Source organism: Telopea speciosissima, chromosome 8 (genome assembly GCF_018873765.1).
Source record: "Telopea speciosissima isolate NSW1024214 ecotype Mountain lineage chromosome 8, Tspe_v1, whole genome shotgun sequence".
Taxonomy (NCBI): domain Eukaryota; kingdom Viridiplantae; phylum Streptophyta; class Magnoliopsida; order Proteales; family Proteaceae; genus Telopea; species Telopea speciosissima.
In genome coordinates this window covers 7,968,951-7,989,929 of record NC_057923.1, presented here as the reverse complement: position 1 = coordinate 7,989,929, position 20,979 = coordinate 7,968,951, and the positions used below count along the sequence as shown (strand labels likewise).

General features: G+C 39.8%; 1 protein-coding gene across 1 annotated transcript; it reads right to left on the bottom strand.

The window, feature by feature from the left end:
• Positions 1 to 538: 538 nt before the first annotated feature.
• Positions 539 to 20,179, bottom strand: LOC122671919 (protein TWIN LOV 1-like). Its single transcript, XM_043869407.1, has 9 exons — positions 19,955 to 20,179; positions 19,735 to 19,810; positions 19,091 to 19,679; positions 18,062 to 18,269; positions 17,886 to 17,950; positions 17,485 to 17,564; positions 17,301 to 17,356; positions 17,132 to 17,195; positions 539 to 900 (listed from the first exon to the last, which is right to left on the bottom strand). Exons 3-9 carry the CDS (start codon positions 19,668 to 19,670, stop codon positions 748 to 750), a joined length of 1,206 nt encoding a protein of 401 aa, XP_043725342.1. The 5' UTR covers positions 19,671 to 19,679; positions 19,735 to 19,810; positions 19,955 to 20,179; the 3' UTR covers positions 539 to 747.
• Positions 20,180 to 20,979: the final 800 nt, after the last annotated feature.

Sequence of the window (20,979 nt, the reverse complement as noted above, 5' to 3'; positions counted from 1 at the left end):
CTAATGATGCATAACCAAAAAAGAAGTGTGCAACTTTACCACTTTTTCGTACAAAACTAGTTTGATCCGTGATTTGAACTTTGTAAGTCTCCAAAACTGGCTGAAATTGTGAGATTAGATGATTTACTCCCAACTCATTCAAAGAGAAAAACAGGTTTCCAATGACTTTAATTACTTTCAATTTCAAAATAAGTATCATTTCAAGAAAAGAAAAGAAAAGATATATTATAAGAGAATCTGTACAATATTATGATGAACATGTTTTTTCTTAACGACCTACATAGGTTGTCAAAAAATTTGCAAGGCTAGTGATGTATATTTATCGAAACCAATGTGTTATCTACCGATACGTAAAACCCTGCAGTAAAACCTTCGATGGTCCAAAATAATTGTAGTGAATCAGCCTGTCATGCTTCAGTTTTCTCATTGAAACAAACCCTCCCCGCCCCCGCCCCCGCCCCCGCCCAATCCAAAAAAAAATTAATAATAATAATAAAATGGAAAGCATAAAAGAAGTAGAACGCCACAGATTTTTTGCATTGAGAACTAGTCTATATATATAAGCTATTTGAGTTTACAACATATTACATATTTCCTCCTTATCCTCAGGGGGCTCAGGGATGGATGGCCTTGTCTGGTGCATCTAGACTAGATTTGATTACAAATGGTTCTAATCTGCATCAATCACAATAGTGAAAAATAAAGAATTCCTGTAACCTACACCACCAAAGAACAGAGAGGTCATCACTATGACTTGGAAGGCCCAGCTCCCATTGATAAGCTCCTTACCGCAACCTTGACTGCACCCACGACACCAAGCTGCCTCATCTCTGGGCGCAACCCTCGGCCCCACCCATTCTTACAGCCTTCTTCTATCTGCACCCCAACATAAAATGCTATCTGCACCTCAAAGCACAGAAATATGTAAGAGAGTGTCCTACGGCAATTTCAGACTTCAATATGTGTGACTGGGCATCATTGGTCCAGAATTCTATTGAGTCCAAACCTCTAGAGAGAGAGAGATGGAAAAGAAACTGCATAAATAGGTGATTACATCAGAACCTACAAATTCAAACAGGAAAAGCAATGTAACTTGATCCAAAAGGAATGCGCTTGTGGAAGAGTAATGCAGTTGCATTTGACTGGATGGATCAACATAATCCACTATGGAGGCCCCCAAGGGACTGGCGGCTGTCCAATGGCCTGAAATTAAGTTATGAGTGGTTTAGTATGTAGCTTAGGCCTTTTATTTCATTGTAACAAGCTTAATTTATAAGCCCGTAAAATTATTTTTTTTTTATTTTTTTTTGGGAGGGGGGGGGGGATATCTCCTCCAGTTCCCCAGTTCCTCTAATAGGGGGCTAGTGGACCCCACCCGGGCAGAATGTTTGGGTAGGGGTAGGGTGGTCATTCCATCCCCCCTTGTTAGAGGAACTGGGGAACTAGGCCGGGCAGGGAACTGGAGAAAATAAAGATCCGGGTGGGAGGGGGGGGGTGTTAAGTTTTTCATACAATGTCTTAGCTTCTAAGTTAGAAGAGGTGACCTAGATTAGGATACTTATTAACTAGTATAGATTTTTGTTTTGAGCCTATTAAGTCAAGTCAATGTGAGAGTTATTAGGAATCCTTTTGTCAGTTTAGTTAGGAATTTTGAAAGATAATATATATGTATGCAACCCCCCCCCCCCCCCAATCAAATGGCACGATTTGAGTAATAGAATTGAGTTATTTAAAGAGTTTTGAGCTGTTGAGCTGTGCAAACGTGGGCGAAGACTCCTTACTTGGCCAATTGCTTCTCCCTCAATTCTTCTTCTAATTCTGGTTCCACTGCAACCAGGTGATACCTTTCTACCATATTTCATCATATTCTTCATATTCTGCCTCCTTATTGAGTCTCTTATTTTCTCTCCTATCTTTCTATTCTGCATATCAAGCTCATAATTCTGATTGCTTGTTGCTTCTAATCTTCAAATTTGAAATTCAGAAGTCTATCTGCATCATATCTAATCAGTTCCTGAGATCACATTATTATTACCTTTATTAATTTCTGAGTTCTTGAATCTAGCTTGAAGTTTACACTAGCTGAATTTCATCTCTTTTTCGACCTCTGATTTTCATGATTGTGACATAGTGATGCAGCATCAAAGAGCCACATCCGTAGGAAGAAGAAGAACCAGCCCCACTCCCACGGGGGGCCATTGAGTAGTTAGTTAGGGTTGGCCCTTGGCCCCATCCTTAGTTAGTTTACTTAGTAGTTTGTTTTAATTTTCTATACTTAGTTTTATTTTTATGCTTTTAATTGAACCAATTCAAATTGGTTGCATCCAATTGGTTCAATGTAAGTGAAATGATCCGATTGGCTGATAGGGTCTTAAATCTTATTGGCTACTTAGGAGTCTTTCTTAAGTTAATGTTTTAAGTTAGAATTCTTCCCTTTCCACGATTTTTTGAAGGGAATTAAGTTGTAATTTTATTCAGCCAAGGAATTCTATTCCAAGGCTGAATCGTATTTGACCTTTTGGCCCTATTATATATATTAATAAAAAAATCAGAAGAGGATTAGCCTCCCAAAAATCGTGATTGAATATTGCTGCCATTGTTGCTGCTGTTTTGCTCCTCCGAGAGTGTTGTATCCTTGTGGTTCTATCAAGGTGAAAAGGGTAGGTGGATCTCCTACGACTTCTTGCATCGAGATAATCGGGAGGATCTCCAACTGAAGGTGGTTCTATCCTTCTCCTTGTTTAAGCTTGCTGCCAGTGGAATCTGCTGTTAGTTTGAGCTTCAATTTCTGTTTCTAACCCTCCAATCCCTCCCCCAATCGATCCCCTTTTATTTTAATTGAATTCCATTAAACCCTAGCTGCCATTAACCCCCATTAAGACCCAAACCCTAAATCACAGATCCTATACTTCCAGCCATCAAAACCTAACCAAACTACACTCAAGTCACCCCCTCACTGCCCAGAATACTAGATCCAACTTGCAGCCCCATTCTCCCACTCAAACCCTAATCCACATTGTCTCTGTAAAACCCCGAAAGCCATAAATTTCTGTCTAGACCAATCTAACCATCAGAACCCATCCCTACTACAGCCGAACCTTTATCCCACTGCCTCTAACACTCGGCTAGAAGCCCTAGCCCAAACCCCCACTCCAAACCCTAAATCCAACTCTTTTCCTAATTCCCAAGACCTGAAACCCGAACCCTAATTTTCTGATTTTTGTTTTCTCACTCAAACAATATCAAACTTATACCATTAGCTTCCCCTAGACCTGCCTAGCTTTATCATCTATCACACTCGCCTATTATTTTAACTTAAACCCTAGAAATTGACCTAAACTTCAATTCTACCCTAATGCAACTGCAGAACCAGCAGCCCTTGGATCCTTTATCATTAGATCCTGGATAGTTGGCCTCTAGTAGGTCCTTTGCCTATCTAGAGCTACATTACATAGGTTAATAGATCAGCTAAAATGTTATACTTGACCAGGTTTTCAGCTTGATCAGTCCATTGAATTTCTCCTATTCTCCCCCTGTTCTGTTTTATTGATCCTGGACTTATAGCGTGGCTCAGCAACCTTTAGTTCTTCTAGATTTCATTTTAGCTCTGACCAATCAAAGAGACGGATGTCACCAAAAAGAATAAACCAACTATCAGACACAGAATCCATATGGATCATATTATATAAGGAACTAAGCTAATCTTCAGTTTCACGAGATTAAATGATATTATATTGCTTCAAGAAGTTAAAAAAACCAAATAACTGTTTCACTTCTTTTCACGTTAACTTTACAAAAAAAGATACTTTTCAAGGATTTTTAAGGATATTTCAGTTCTAAACTAAGAAAGCTTTGACCTATTATAGGCTTTAGTAATTGTCTGTTTTTATATTGTCGAGAGTAAGAAACTGTATCTCCACAACTTTCATCACAGTACTTTGTCAACTGAAGCATGGAGGTGACTAGTCTGTTTCTTAAAATTCTTGCTCATTATTATATTTCTCAGTACTCACTGTCCACAATTGCACAAAAAACTTATATCAAGCTTATATAAATTTATAAAACAATAACAAACATAAGGAAACATAACATCAATGTAGGGCTCCAAAATGCAATAACAGGCACTTTGTCATTATCAGCCATCAATGAATCAAGTATTACGCAGATACTCCAAACTTTTGCCTGCTCATAAATATAATACATTTTTGAAGGGAGAGGATTCTCTGAGCAAGGGGCATAGGGGAGCACACCAATGAAGTGCGACAAAACAGAATCGTACATAGGAGGGCAGCAAGGTTATTTGATATGAAGAGGAAAGAGATAGACACAGAGGTGCTAGTGTACCCTGTCCAGGTGGCTCAGAGAACCTTTTCCCATTTTTTAATTATGTGATAAAAGCAATGTCTGTCCTTTTCTCTCCTTTCTGCATCAGTTTCTATTGTAATATGGGTTCAAGGATAGTTTTGTCCTAGGAGTATTTTTGTCCTTGTACCTATTCTGGAATGTTCTCCAGCTTATTATAAATAAATAGGGGCTGTGATCATACAGTCACAATTCATATTTCTCAAATCACCACAGGGTATCAGAGCGGAGATCCACATCGGGATCCGAACCCTACTCTCTCCGCAAGCACCACCAGGCACCACCCCTCCTCTGTCTCCTTCTTCTCAGTTCCAGCCACAACCACCGCCGCTGCCTTCTAGCGGAACTTCCGCCTTCATCTCTCTCTCGGTTCACCCTTGGTGGCGAGTTTTTCTCCCACCAAGGATTTTTTTATCAATCCATGGTCTGAATCTTCTCTTCAGTTATAGGTGTATAATGTTTCTTTCAGAATCCCTTTGATATTTGATGAGTTTGTGGTTCTGCCCTGACCAGAAACTATGGGCAACTCTGAGATCACCGCATCTACTGGACACAAAGGAGTTAATCAACGTAATTTCCTTCCATTCCCTGCCAGCTCCATTAAATTAAATGGGACCAATTACTAGATGTGGTTGCGGTCTTGCTTCCTTGCCATTGGTTCTCGTGGTCTTTCAAGCTACATTATAGGGACATCTGTTAAACCTATTGATGCTGGTCCTTCTCAAGACAAATGGGTGACATCCAATTTTCTTGTGATATCCTATCTCATCAACTCCATGGATCCGGACATCCCTGTGGGTTATCTTCTTCTCAATACTGCTGCCAAAATTTGGAAGACTGCAAAGGACACCAATTCACAGGTCGGTAATGCTGCCCAATGTTATGAACTCTGCTAAAAAATTCATGCTACCAAACAACAGGAGTAATCTCTTTCCCAGTATTATTCCAAGCTGCGTAGCATGTGGCAACAGTTGGATTTTTATGGGCCCTTTACCGCTACCTGTGATATTGATGTTATTGCCTTCAAAAAAGGGGAAGATGGTCTCCATGTCTTCAATTTCGTTGCTGGCCTCAACATTGAGTTTGACCAGATTCAGGCTCATGTCCTAAATCATGATCCCTTTCCTACACTTGAGCAGGCTTATGCCATGGTGCAATCAGAGGACAGACGTCGCAATGCTATGGTTCACCCAGTTACGAAGGAACGATTAGCCCTTTTTCCTAGCTTACAGAGTTTATCTCGTGGGGGGCTTTCTCGCGGTATTGGTGATTGTTCCACTCCTGAACGAGTTCCGGTGAAGTATGATTTTTGTGGGAAGGAAAGACATACAAAGGACAAGTGTTGGAAATTACATGGGCGTCCCAATGATACTCGGGGACGTGGGCAAAGTCGTTCTTCCTCTTCATCCAAAGAAAATCAGACTTCATCTGAGGACACAAGTTTTGACCATTCACTTTCGCAGGAGGAACTCCAGCACCTACGGCGCCGGAGGACCCAGCTAGACTCATCTTCTTCACCAACACCATCTGCAGCTTCGGCCACCTCCCTGCCAGGGCTCTCTGAACTGCCTTCTTCGTCTTCCTCTTCCCATCCAAGTATTCTTTTTTGTGGCTATAGTACCTCTGTCATATCCACTTCCTCGATAATTGACTCAGGTGCCACTGACCATATGACCAGTTCTCCTACTCATTTTTGTCAATATTCACCTTTGCTAGGTAGTAGTAAAGTCTGTGTGTCTGATGGTTCCCTTTTTCCTGATTCTAGGAAGGGCATCATTAAGTGCACTCCTTCCATCTCTCTTTCATTTATATTGCATGTTCCCAATTCTCTACTAATTTACTCTCTACTAGTAGTCTTACGCATGGTACAAAATTTCGCGATACATCGCCGAAATTTCGGTAATTTCAACACTACCGAGACGAGATGGGCTTCCGAAATGAAAAAAGTTCAAATTTCGGCGATATTTTGGTATATCTCGGTATATTTCGGTATATTTTGTAGAAATATTGTGTATTGAGCAGTATATTTCGGTAAATTTCGTAGAAATACTATGTATTGAGTATTGAACCATTGACTATTATGAAGTTTATGAGTTATGACTTATGCACTTATGACTTTATGAGTTTAAACTTTAAAGTTTAAACTAAAGGCTACATTTGACTTTATTTTTGTTTCATTACTTTGTTTAAATTTCTTATTATGTCTTTTAGTACTTAAACAATATGCATTTAATTATTTTATACAACAGGGTCCGACCGTATACAGTCAATCAAGGGTGCAAACCCAAAACACCACTTTGAGTTCATTTTTTTTGCAATATGAAGGTTTAAATGTGTTTATTTAGCTTAAATAAGGATGTCCATGAAGTATCAGGCCTAGATATGGCCAAATACCCACCGAGATGGACTCCCGAAATATTGCAGAAAAATGCAATATTTCGGCGAAATTTCGGATATTTCGGATATCTCGGTAGGCCCGAGATACCGATATATCGCGAGATATAGTACTATGGTCTTACACGGGATTTAAACTGCAAAGTAATCTTCTTTCCTACTCATTGCCTTTTCCAGGACTTAGTGACGATTCATACGATTGACAGTGGCAAAGTGGTTGGTGGTCTCTACTTACTTGACAATTCTCCATCCACTTTGGCTTCTACTTCTGACTCTTCGGCATCTGCTCTGTATGATCTACATAGATGGCATCATCGTCTAGGCCACCCTCCTCTGGGCGTTTTATCTACTTTATTTCCTAGTTTAGTAAAGCATTGTAATCCAAAACAATTTTAATTGTTATGCTTGCATTTTTGCAAAGCAAACTAGAGCTACTTACCTTGTTTCAGATAATAGAAGTTTAATTCCCTTTGGTTTAATTCATTCTAATGTATGGGGCCCTGCCTGTTGTGTTTCTACATTTGCTTATCGCTGGTTTGTCACATTCATTGACCGTTTCATCCGTACCACTTGGGTGTATCTTATGTGGCAGAAGAGTGATGTATTCTCCTGTTTTCAGCTGTTCCACAAAATGATTTAGACGCAATTTGATGATGAGGTGAAAATTCTTCGGACTGACAACGGGAAGGAATACATCGATGGCTCTCTTCAGGGCTATTTGTCGTCTCACGGGATTATACATCAGACCTCCTATGTGGATACCAGTGCCCAGAATGATGTGTCTGTACAGAAGAATCGCCATCTCTTGGAAGTTGTCTGATCATTGATGTTTGCTATGAATGTTCCTCGTTTTTGGGATGATGCAGTTCTCCTGGCAGCCTACCTTATCAATCAGCTACCTTCACGAGTGTTGGCCTCTTACTGCCCTCTTGAAGTGTTATTGGGTTCATCTTCCTTTGTGGTGCCTCCCAAAGTTTTTGGTTGTGTGGTCTTTGCTCGCAATAATCATGTCAGTGGCAAGTTGATCCAAAGGGTTTGCGTTGCATTTTTTGGGGACATTTTGCTACCCAGAAGAGGTACAAGTGTTACCATCCTCCTTCCCAGAAATTGGTTGTCACTATGGATGTTATCTTTCGGGAAACAAAGGCTTATTTCCCATCTCATGCACCTCTTCAAGGGGAGCCTGCAAGTGAAGAGATGCCTTTAATTGCTCCATTGGATGTGGACATGCCTACTATAGAAGAACCGTCTATTGAGCTTGAGTATGATATAACCGGACAAGAACATGATCAGCCTTTAATCCAGGGGGAGCAGGAACGGCCTTTAATTCAGGGGGAGCATGGTGAGCCTACATTGAAGACATTCACTAGAGGAACGTGGCATAAAAGAAAGCAAGTTGACAATACCACCACCACTGCTCCTAACCAATCGGCATTACCAGTCTCAAGTCCTTCTAGTACTCATGTTCCTTTTGGTGAATCTTCTTTCAATCCTAGTCTTGACTTACCCATTCTTATCCGTAAGCCATGTAGAAATTGTACTTAGCATTCCATTTCTAATGTTGTTTCATATAACTCTCTTTCTCCATCGTTCTATGCATTTGTTTCTTCCTTGTCCTTTGTTTCCATCCCTAACACTTGGCAGGTGATTAGCATATTTTATTAACATTTTTTTTGCTCTTTATTATTATGTTTTATGTCTATGGAATAGTGCTACTCGGGTTATTTCTTTGTGTTTTCAGGTTTTAGGTTTATTCTTGAAAGAGAGGAACGAACAATGCTAAGGAGCTGGAAAGAAGCCTTTGTGAAGCTGAAATGCAAGGAACCAAAGTTTGAAGAAGCCAAAACTCAGCCCAGGTCCAAAACCCAAATTTTAATTTAATATGGGCCGGACCATTGGGCCATAAAGACCAAAGCAGGCAGAATTCGAAATAAAGCTCAGGGCCACATCCATAAATCCTGTGATTTTTCCAAGGGGCATAATTGTCCACTTAATTGTGAAGATTTGGAGAAAGAGAGTTTATTTCGGTCAAAAGAGATATATAGAAGACAGTCTCCACGTTCAAGAGGGCCCTCCAATTGTTTCTGCGATTTTATTTTCCTACTTTGTAAAAGATAAAATAATCAAAAAAATATGTGGGCCAGCCACTTTTCAGCATTGTATGATGAGTATTTTCTCTAATATGGTGGAGAATTTTGTTGAAGTCCTTATGGACGATTTCTCCATTCATGGTTCCACCTATTCTAAGTGTCTTCATCATCTTCGATTGGTCTTGGAAGGATGTAGGGAGAAAAATCTGGTTCTCAATTGGGAAAAATGCCATGTCATGGTGAAAGAAGGCATCGTTCTAGGCCATGTGATTTCCAAAGATGGGATTAAAGTAGATAAAGCCAAGGTGAGCCTTATTGTCAATTCCACTCCTCCCCCCCCCCCCCCCAAAAAAAAAAAAACTGTGAAGGATATCAGATCTTTCTTAGGGCATGCCGGCTTTTACAGACGATCTATAAAGGACTTTAGCAAAGTCGCTAGACCCCTAACCAACTTGTTGGCCAAGGACCAAACCTTTGTCTTCTCCAAGGAATGCTTTGAGAGCTTTGACCATCTGAAAAGAGAGTTAACCACTGCCCCCATTATTCAAGCCCCTGTTTGGACTGAATCTTTTGAATTGACGTGTGATGCTTCTGATTTTGCTATTGGGACTGTTTTAGGGCAAAGAATCAACAAGCTGCCCCATGTCATTTACTATGCAAGTAGGACCCTAAACGATGCACAGCTAAATTACACTACCACCAGGGATTAAAGTATCGGTCTTTCTCGTATCGTATCGGCCGATACGTCTCGGTATCGGTCGATGTCGAGACGAGACAGACTGATACATCTCTATTTTTTAAAAAAATTAATTGTCTCGACTGTGAACGGGTCTCTTCCACAGTAATAGGCTCTTTTTTAAGAAAAGGTCTTCTCCACAATAATAGGCCTCTTCCTTGAGAAAAGGTCTCTCTAGTTTTTTACGTTAGCTATTCTGTTTAGAGTAGTTTGAATTCCCCTGTTTTCTACGAGAATGTAACCGTTATACTTCAGCCTACTTAAGTGGCTTGGGAAATAAGGAAGGATATGTTGAGTTTATCCGTACACTTCTGTGTAAAATTGGAGGTTCAGGTTCCCTTGAAGAACCTACCACTGCTTTCCTATTCTTGTTGTGTCTCTCGTGATCTACAATAGGGACGGAAAAGCAACCGTTTAGCCGCTTGAGATAGGCTTTAAACCCACCCTTTGTGTGAACGCTTCACTCACAAAGTTATGAGTGCTTCCCGAATCGATGAGTACAGTGACTTCCTTGTGATGCAAACTTCTATTGACCCGCATAGTTTCTGGTGGGCGTGTTCCAGCAATTGCATGCAAAGATATCCCTGGGACATCATTATCTTGCCCATCCTTGGTGTCTTTTATTTCCATATCCACATCATTATCGCTCTCCTCTAAGGTCATCTGTATGTGGAACAACTTTTTGCAGCGATGACCCGGCCCAAATTTTTCATTGCATCGAAAACAGAGCCCCTTTCGTTTTCTCTCGTTCACTTCTTCCGTCATCAGCTTCTTTATTGTCATCGCGGGTGTGCTTGTGGTAGTTGTAATATAAGATTGATAGCTAGCCTTTGGCTGTATTGCCTTTCAATGGGAAAGGTCCCTTGCTTCGTACAAACGCGCCAACCCAATAGCTGCTAATAGAGAAGTGGATTTGTTGGCTTGAACATCAGTACGTACTGTATCTTGCAAACCACTAATGAAACAGCTCATCTGTCGAGTTTGGCGTAGTGATCCGACCTTAGCGAGCTACATTTCAAATTTGGTTTGATAGTCGTGTACCGTCCCGGTCTGCTGCAGCTTGGTAAGTTCTCCAAAAAAATCACAAAACTGATTTGGACCATATCGAGATTGAAGCCCATCTTTGAATTCTTCCCAAGAGATGGAACCCATCTCTTGCTTTAGCTACAGGTACCACAATTGTGCCGCATCTTCCAGATGGAAGGATGCCAAGGAGACACGTTCAACCTCGGCTGTCTCATGAAGCTGGAAAAATTGTTCGGCCCTGCACAACCAGTTGGTTGGGTCTTCCCCGGCACTAAAGCGCGGAAAATCCAACTTCACATATTTTGGTGTATAGGAGCTGGTGGAACCATCACGTTGGGATCCGCCATAGCGTCCACCCATGCGAGCTGCAGAATTTTCAGCAACCTCATTGGTAGATTGATTTGCTAATTGGTCCATACGTGTATTGAGGTTGTTGAACATCTCAGATGTTTGATCCACGACATCCTTCTGGCCAACTGAGAGTAACTCCATCAACTTCTCGATCTGCTCCACTCGTTGGTCCATAGCCAGGCTCTGATACCACTTTGGTACAACCAAGCGGCTAAATGGTTTCTTTTTCGTCCCTATTGTAGATCACGAGAGACACAACAAGAATAGGAAAGCAATGGTAGGTTCTTCGAGAGAACCTGAACCTCCAATTTTACACAGAAGTGTAAGGATAAACTCAACATATCCTTCCTTATATCCCAAGCATAGTACTAAAACTCGTGAAATTTCGGTCGAGATATCGAATATTTCAAGTATCTCGACCTGTCCGAAACGAAACGCAAGTCCGATATGAAAAAATGCAATATTTCGAATTTTTTGGAAATTTCAATGAAATTTCGGTCATCTCGTTTCGAAATTTCGGAAATCTCGGTCATTTTTGGCATTTTACACCCACAGAAAAATACCATATTTCGACGAAATTGAAATTTCGGTATCTCGGAAATTTCGGTCAGACCGAAACTCCGAAACGAAACAAGATTTAGTACCATGATCCCAAGCCACTTAAATAGGCTAAAGTGTAACGGTTACATTAGTGCAACGGTTACATTCTCATAAAAATCAGGGAAATTCAAACTACTCTAAACAAAATAGCTAACATCAAAAACTAGAAAGACCTTTTCTCAAGGAAGAGGCCTATTATTGTGGAGAAGACTTTTTCTTAAAGAAGAGGCCTATTACTGTGGAAGAGACCCGTTCACAGCTGAAGACCCATTCTCAGCCGTAGCAAAGCATTAACGAACTCAAGGTGTAAAGAAGCAATGAATGAAGAAATGAGTGCCTTGGGAAAAAGTGACACTTGGGACTGGTGCCTCTTCCTTCAGGAAAGAAACTTATAGGCTGCAAGTGGGTTTTTGTAGTTGAACAGAAGGCTGATGAATTGGTAGAAAGATACGGAAGGCTGGTTGCTAGAGATTTTACCGAAACCCATGGGATCAACTATCAGGAAACATTTGCCTCAGTTGCTATGATGAACACTGTCAGGGTAATTATCTCCTATGTTGTTAACCAAGGATGGGATCTCCAACAACTTGATGTGAAGAATGACTTTCTCCACGGGTAGCTCAAAGAGAAGGTGTATATGGATATCCCTCCTGGCTTTGTTGCCCCAGAAACCCAAGGCAAAGTGTGTCGTTTGAAGAGAGCTTTATATGGTCTAAAACAATCCCCATGAGCTTGATTTGGTAGTTTCCATAGAGCCATGGTGTCCATTGACTATAAACAAAGTAATGCTGATCACACATTGTTTATCAAGAAGACTGGTCAGCATATCACAATTTTGATTGTTTATGTAGGATGACATAGTAGTTACTGGGAGTGATGCTGATGAAATAACCAAATTGAAGACCTACTTGGGGACATAGTTTGAAATTAAGGGCCTGGCAAAGCTGTGATATTTTCTTGGCATCGAGGTTGCCCATTCTGCTCAATGTATCTTCCTTTCTCAACGGACTTGACCTTTTATCTGACACAGGGATGTTGGGGTGTAAGCTTGTTGATACTCCATTAGAGCCTAACGCTCATTTAAAGAATAAGGATGGAGAGTCATTGGATAAGGGTAGCTACCAAAGGTTGGTAGGACACCAAATATATCTTTCAGACACAGGGCCAGATAAGGCCTTTGCAGTGAGTGTAGTTGGCCAGTATATGCATGATCCTCACTCAACCCATCTAGAGGCAGCATATAGAATCTTGAGGTATTTGAAGTCTTCTCCAGGAAAAGGTGTTCTCTTCTCTCCTCATGATCACTTGTGAGTTGAGGCTTTTACTGATGCAAACTGGGCAGGATGTCCGGATGACAGGAGATCCACCTCAGGTTATTGCATCTTTGTTGGAGGTAACTTGGTTACTTGGCGGAGCAAGAAATAGGCTGTAGTTGCTCGATCCAGTGCAAAAGTAGAGTTCCGAGCTATGGCCCATAGTATATGTGAACTTCTTTGACTTCAGAGACTCCTTCGAGATTCATGTGTTCATGTTGAGCTGCCCATGTGCCTCTATTGCAACAGCAAATCAGCAATAAGCATTGCACATAATCCAATTCAATACGATCAAACCAAGCATGTCGAGATTGATCATCACTTCATCAAGGAGAAGCTGGAACAAGGAATTGTTTGTGTTCCTTTTGTTCAATTTAGTGAGCAATTAACTGATATTCTCACTAAGGTTATTAGCAGTAAAAGTTTTAGTTCTATAGTCAGCAAGTTAGGCATGTTTGATATTTATGCACCAACTTGAGGGGGAGTGTTGTAATATGGGTTCAAGGGTAGTTTTGTCCTAGGAGTATTTCTGTCCTTGTACCTATTCTGGAATGTTCTCCAAATTATTATAAATAAAGAGGGGTTGTGATCATATAGTCATATGCCATATTTCTCAAATCACCACAGTTTCCTTTTGCATGTCTACTGTTTTTAATCAATTACCACAAAAAAAAGAACTGCATTGTACAAATATTGTATTGCTGATAAGTGGCAATTTAAGGACTCAGTATTATGTACTCCAATACAGCAACAGAATAGGATACCTAAAAACACCAAAGTAGAAAGTGAAATCTTTTTCTTTTAAAACCTAAAGTAGATAGCATCTAGCTGAGTTTGACTAAAACTAGAATATGTACATACTCGCAAAAAGCCACAGGCTTGCTACCTCAACATAGGCAGTCAGACATGACAGATACAATACATCTATACATCTATTAATTAAATGTCACAATAATTTTAAAAATTTGTTACACTAATATTTATGCAAAATTTGTTTAAGTAATGTCTACCCAATGATTGGTATGAAAATTCACCCAATGAGGCAATAATGACTGAATGGAAAAAGAGCCTGAGTTTAATGCAACCTAGGGTTCCAAAACCCTGATGTAGGTCGCTTTGGGCCCACCGAAGTGAATAAATTACAAATACGAAGAAGTAGTGGCACTTTTGTAATGATTCAGAGCTGTTTAAGACCCTTTTGGGAAGAAATATAGGAACCTGGGAAAGGAGGGTAACTAAATTGAAGGGGAAATGACTAAATTGAAATTTTAGAAAAGCATATGGGATTAACTAGAAACAAAGGGTTTTTTGAAACATAATAGTAGCAACGGTATAAAATAAAATCAACTTTTGAAATAAGGACCTTTTAAGGAAATAATTAGGAGGACCAGTACTCGAATGTAATTAAGAGGTTTCTTGTTGTTGTGACAAAGTATATGCACAGGAAGAGAATTGCGGGAACCAGCAGGGATTTCAGAGTTTCAGATGACGGAACTCGGTCCATACTACATCAATCGACTCAAAACTTCAGGACATGGTTGTTACTCCACAATCCTCTGAACTCCAAACAACAGGCACTCGATTAAACAACCCGAGAATGAAATTAAAAAACAAATACTGAAACAGGATCTGGCAGTAAGACACCAAGTCGGACTGAGTTTTGATTTAAAATCTGCTATACAAGTAAGCCTCTGGACTGAGAGTTTGCAGGGAGAATCGCCCTAGTGAAGGGAGACTATCATTTGAGTTTCAATCTGATTCATAAAGGCTCCAATGAGCTCTAACAAATTTCCCCAACCCTGTAATATCATCAGCAACAAGGGAAAAAGGGGACAGAGCAAGAACAGTAGCAAAAACGAAAGAGAAAGATTAAAAAGAAGAAGAGGGTGGATTGTACCTGAGATATGAGGAAGAAAAAGGAACAGGAGAAGAAGGCAGAATAATCGACCAACCAGGTCGCAGACCCGCAGCTCCAAAACTGTGAGAGGTAAACTCAAATTTCATTCAATTCCTTCTCCCATCATGGGTTACATACGAATGTAATAAAGAGGGAAAAACTCCTAAACAAACTCTAAAATTGAAAATAGAATCCAAATGTAACTGGACTTTATCTCCCTGCAACTCTTGCTAACAAGAATAATAAAAATATATAAATTCAAATTATAATAATATCCTAAATATGGATCAGGATCGTCTCCAGGGAGCAGGGAACGCCCAGGGCGCTGCCAGTTGGGCTGTGCCGCACACATCCCTAGGCGCACACCGAGATGTGTGCGGCACAGCTCAACCGCTGGATGCCCCTGGCAGCACCCTGGGTGCATGCCTCCCTGGAGACGAGCTAAATTCCTTAAATACCCCTACTGAGGTCAGTCCAGCCTTGCAACTGCATCAGCTCTTCCGTTCTTAAAAGAACTCAACTCCGTTGAGTTAGGTCATGAGCCCAAGATGCCCTAAGTTTCTTCTTCTTCCTTGCGACAAAGCATACGCACAGAAAAAGAATAGCGGGAACCAACAAGGAGTTCAGGCAATAAAACTCAGTCTATACTGCATCAATCGGCTCAATACTTCAGGACAACGAGTGTTATTCCACAACCCTCTAAACTCCAAACAACAGCCACTCGATTAAACAACCCAAGAATGAAAATAAAGAACAAATAGTGAACAGGGTCTGATGGTAAGAAATCAAGTCGGGTCTGAATTTTGAATTTTTTATTCAGAAATTGCTATACCAGCAGGCTTTCGGACTGGGAGATTGCAGGGAGAATCGCCCTAGGGTAGCAACTCTATCCTTCGACTTTGAATCTAATCCGTCAAAGCTCCAATATGCTCTAACAATTTCCCCAACCCAGTCATCTCGTCAACAGCAAGGGATATACAAGATCCAGAACAAGAACAGTAGTAAGAATTAAAAGAGGAAGAATATAACAAGAAGAGGATAGATTGCACCTGAGATATGAGGAAGATAAGAGAAAAGAACAGAAGAAGGCAGCAGAATCTCGACCAATCGGGTCGCAGATCCGCAGATCCAAAACCGTGAGAGGCAAACTAAAATTCCATTCAATTCCATCTTCTCCCATCGTGGATTACATTCTTATATAACAAAGAGGAAAAAACTCCTAAACAAACTCTGAAACTGAAAATAGAATTCAAAGCTAACTGGACTCCCATCTCCCTACAACTCTTGCTAACAAGCATAATAATTTTAAACAAAATCAAATTACAAAGATATCCCACAAAAAGGGATTGGTGTGTGGTTTGTGTGATAACACTTTCATCCAAAAAAAAAAAATATCCCATAAAAATATCCTAAATACCCCTCTTGAGGTTGGTCCAGCCTTGCAACTATATCAGAGTTCCTCTTGATTTCCAGATGTAGAACAAAGTTCCTCCAACGCATGTGCAAGAACGTAGGATATTTAACATGGGAAAGGACTTCTGGTCATGTTTCATTTTTGTAACAGAAAACACTACTAGGAAACCAGAACCAAGAGAAGAAGTGGAAGAAGAGAGGAGAACTGTCAAGGAGGATTGAACTTGACAGTCTCCCTGAAACTGTTTGTATTTATATGAAATAGATTACAGCCAAAAAGGGGGGATTCCTAACCATATTAAGAATCCTAGTTACAAACTTACAATAGAAAAATAGAAACATAACATGAATTAGAACTAGGACTAAGTGACTGACTCGAACTAGGACTCAGGAACCTTAACTAAAGCCAAAAATAGAAGAGACACATAAGGGGGGAATCACGATCAGAATAATGGAATATTCTAATCAAGATTACCCTTCTTCTTTTGTGTTCGATACACTTCAACAATTTTATTTTACTTAATACAAAGATCATAGTTGTCAAGGCATTGCCTATAGAGGCCGCTTAGGCGTCCAGGCTATTTCTTGGGTCCAACTCAACAGCATGCCTTGTTGACACTTCACAATTTTACCTTGATTTATGTTTATTGCTTTGTTTTTTGATGAATATGCTTATATTATACCATATGCTTCGTTAATTACATGTTGGTTTTCACATATTAGGCCATTACTAGCATAATAATATCATATTGCATTGATATGGATTCTATGTCACATATAAACATAGTAATATAAATTATCATTGCTATATTACATATAATCGGACCTAAGTGCCCCCTCCAATGCTTTGGATCGCCTAGTCGCCTCGACAACTATGACAAAGATGAGTGCCATAAAAGTTACCAGGAGGAATAAATTCCTAGAACAAAGCTAATGAGTAATAAACTACCTTTCCAGAAGCATTCCGAACTGGAGAAATATGAAGATGGTTCCAGAATGAACTTTCATCCTTCCTGAGGTTAAATTATAAATCAGTCAGTAGAAGTTGATAGTTCAAATATGAATGTGCAAAATCAAGCTTCCTTCAACCATAATAGGAAATGCAGTAAAGTATGCACCTGTAATTCAAGATACATACTGTACAGGCTTGCTCAGTTTGAATGCTTTCTCTTATCTGTAAACAACGGACAAAAGATTAAAATTAGCTAACCTAAAAAAATTCCATCCACCAATTAAATAATGAAATTTCACAATAGAAAAATCTCACACAAACCCCAACAACATCTTATGTACAGTTATTACCTGGCAGATAACCTTGGCATCTGTATCAGGCCCATTTAAAAATCTACAATTCTTCCCCAACACTTCATGTCTGGCATAGCCTAAACAACAAGAACAATCACTTGGACATCAGGCTCCGAAGAACAAGAAAAAATTTCTTACTTTTGATTAAATGATTGATAAGTTTAAAAGATCAGATGGTCTAATCATCTAGCTACCTAGTTATCCTAGGTTGGAATTCAACTGATGGGGAAAATATGATGCAGGGAGAACAGCTTGACATCCTAACACAAGCAGCCCTAGGAATCTGAGGGAACTGGATGCTAAAGGAAGTAAAATAATTGTGAAAAACTTTCTTGAATCTACAAATTCATCAGCAAAATAATCTTGAATGGAAAATGTTTTGTAAATGCTCTGAGCACCTGTCAATTTCAAAAATGCATCATTTGCATATACAATGGGCATGTCAGGTGACTGGGGGTCGGTTCTGCAGAGCAATAATTGCAAAACAACAAGCAGAATGTGAGTAACCCTTCCAAATCAGACAGCAGATGAGGTAAAGCAACAGGGAAAAAAAAAGGAACTTGTAACAACTCACAATACAAAGCTCTGTTTGATTCTACCAAGAGATACAATTAAGGATGAACCAAGAGAATTTGTCCCGGATAAGTTGCAACTCTTCCCACAGACCAGTTTGCCAGCTAGCTCGCTATAGTGAGTTAGCACAGATAAGATGTTGTTAATTGACGTAGCAGCTTTCTGTTTCTCCAGAGCACTTGCCTCACATGACTCTTCAACCTCCAATCCTATAAGAGTCGGCCCATAAGAATCCAACTAGATATTTCAGCTCCAGTTAGCAAAGACAGCATCAAACAGCTCGTGCATAAAAGTTGCTGATCAGCAGAAAAGATGAATAAAAACAGCTTCGGCTAAAAGCCAGATAGTGAGCAAGTCATTTCAATGAAGAAAGTTAGAAGAATGAGAGTAAGTCACATTATTTTAGTTTAGTAAATAGATTATAAGAAATATAAATAAAAAAAAACTAAAGCAAGCAAATCAAGTAACAAAAGTTTCTAAAACCCCAAAAAGAAAAGGTTATACAAGAATATCAGTAAAACAAAGACAACAATTTTACAAAACAAACAAGATAAACTAACAGAAAACCCAATATTTTCCAGAAACTGATACCAAAGTTCATATCATAAACAAAACAAAGCACCATTAGAATCTCATAATGCTTGACCAATTCAAATTGACCTGTACACCCATCTGCTATACAATGGTTCTGGACATACCAATCCAAAGAATAACGATCAACAGTAAGGTAAGCCCAATTCAGCAAAAAGTCAAGTAGGATAAACTTATGTAGAAACATTGTCATAGAGAACCAACATAATCATTAAGCAAAGCACAGTCAAACTGAATGTGGAGGAGCATGAATATAGAAGAAGTAAAAGGAAAGACGTGAGAACTAACAAAGTTATAAGGAGAGTAAAGGCTCAAACTTTGAAAGACCATAATCAAATGCTTAATAGTTAGTGTAAATTAGCGAAACACACGCAAAATCAAGCCAGCGAGAGAAACAAGTGAAGATTGAGAGACTGACAACAAATAGCAACGCACAGACCTCTATTATCCAAATTCTGGAAGGAACCCCGCGTCCAAAGAGGCACTGACTGCTTCACTGAATCCATGCACACCTCCTTTCTGCAAGATCCAAATACGATCTCTGGCAATCTAGAACCAGCTTCACCAAAATTACAATCATTCCTGCCAAACCCAGATGTAAAACCCTTCGATTTCCTTGCTATGGGCAACTGAACAGCGACAAAGTGAATGACCCTGCCATCCTCCATACTGAAAACAGGACTCAAATGAAATAACATCCAAAAGGGGGTCCCGTCTTTCCGATAGTTCAATAGACTCAACTGAATAGTCCTCTCCTCACGAATGGCCTCTCGAATCTCCATTACCGATTTTCGATTGGTTTCAGGGCCCTGAAACATCCTCGCATTCCTCCCAATCACCTCATCTTTAGAGTAATGAGATATTTTTAAGAACTCCCTGCTGGCAAAGACGATCGGGTGGCCTGAAATACAAGGATCAGTAATGGTGAAACTATCGGGTAGGTCATCGAGAGCTTCTCGAACCAAAGATGAGTAACGAGAGTTAAAGGACTGATCCATCAGAGCCAATTGTGATTCCATCGCTGCTGTGGTTGGTCTTCTTCTTCGTCTTGATCTTCTGCTGGCGTGCTCGGTGTACGAGTGAATCCCAATCCCATGTGCGCACGTCAAGGGCTTCAGCTGCTCTTGTGCAACGTAGTTTGAATTAGCAAAACCCAACTCTGCAAATTTAAGAGAAAATGGAAAGCTGGAATTAGAGAACATAGAAATAGATGCAATTGGGTATCATAATCAGTTATTTATCAAAAAGTATAATGGAAGAAAATTAGTTAAATGTGGGAACTGGAAAGTCAGGAGATTCTCACACGAAAGAGCAACATAGAGAGAAATTGATTGAAGAAAGGAGGGAGAACAGCAACCCATCTGTTACAGATACACAAAATATCTTCCCTGAATCGAAATTGTGACTGAACCTTGACAAATAGCGGGTACCCATCAATCGTTTTTGCCTTTATCGGTGAATGGATAGAAAGAATAATCAATCGAGTCGACACACACAACCAGAGCTCAAGAGAGAGAAGGAAAGTGAGATCAGCAAACTAATAGAGCTCACAAAAAGATTCAGATTTTTCTGAGGAAGAACGTAAAAATTTTCCCTTTTTTTTTTCTTACTTCGAGCTATTTAGTTCGACTAAATTTGTGTCCCAGAAGAGAGCAGTCAAAAATGAGAGGGTTTGCTACTGGTATACTCTGGTCAGGCAAATTGCCGGACAAAGGCAAGTGGCTGTGCAGGAAAGAAGTGACGGTGATAAAAAATGCTTGAGGGGCAGAAAAATCCTCTAAAAAAATTTGATAATGACGAAGAACTAAACCCTAATCTTATCTTGTTTCATAAAAATAAAAAATAAAAACCTAATCTGATCTTGTGGTGCACATTCTCACAATTTCTTCAAGCTGCTAACCATTTTTTTATTTCTGTAATTTTAATTTTAATTTTGTACAATGATCAATTGATCACCAACATTATAAAAAAAAATAGAGAGATGTTCGAGGCTTCTTTTTTTTTAGGGGGGAAGGGATTTTTTTTCCTCTAAGGTTCCCTCACCATATGGTTGTGAGGTTCTTCTGAAGGATGCTCGACATGTGCCAAAGAGAAATCCAACGGTTGTGAGGTGAAATGCAATTTACGATGGTGGTTCCCAAATAACCAATGACTCTCTTCTCTCTCCTCTCTCCTCTCTTCACTCTTCCCTCAAAATCACTCTCTTTTCCTTAAAACTAGACTTGTCTCTCTCCTCTCTCCACGTTTATAGTTTCCTAATGAAACACTCAAAAATCAAGGAAGAGCCTTGGAGAAACTCTGGTGAAGCCAAGCTTGGTCACCTCTACA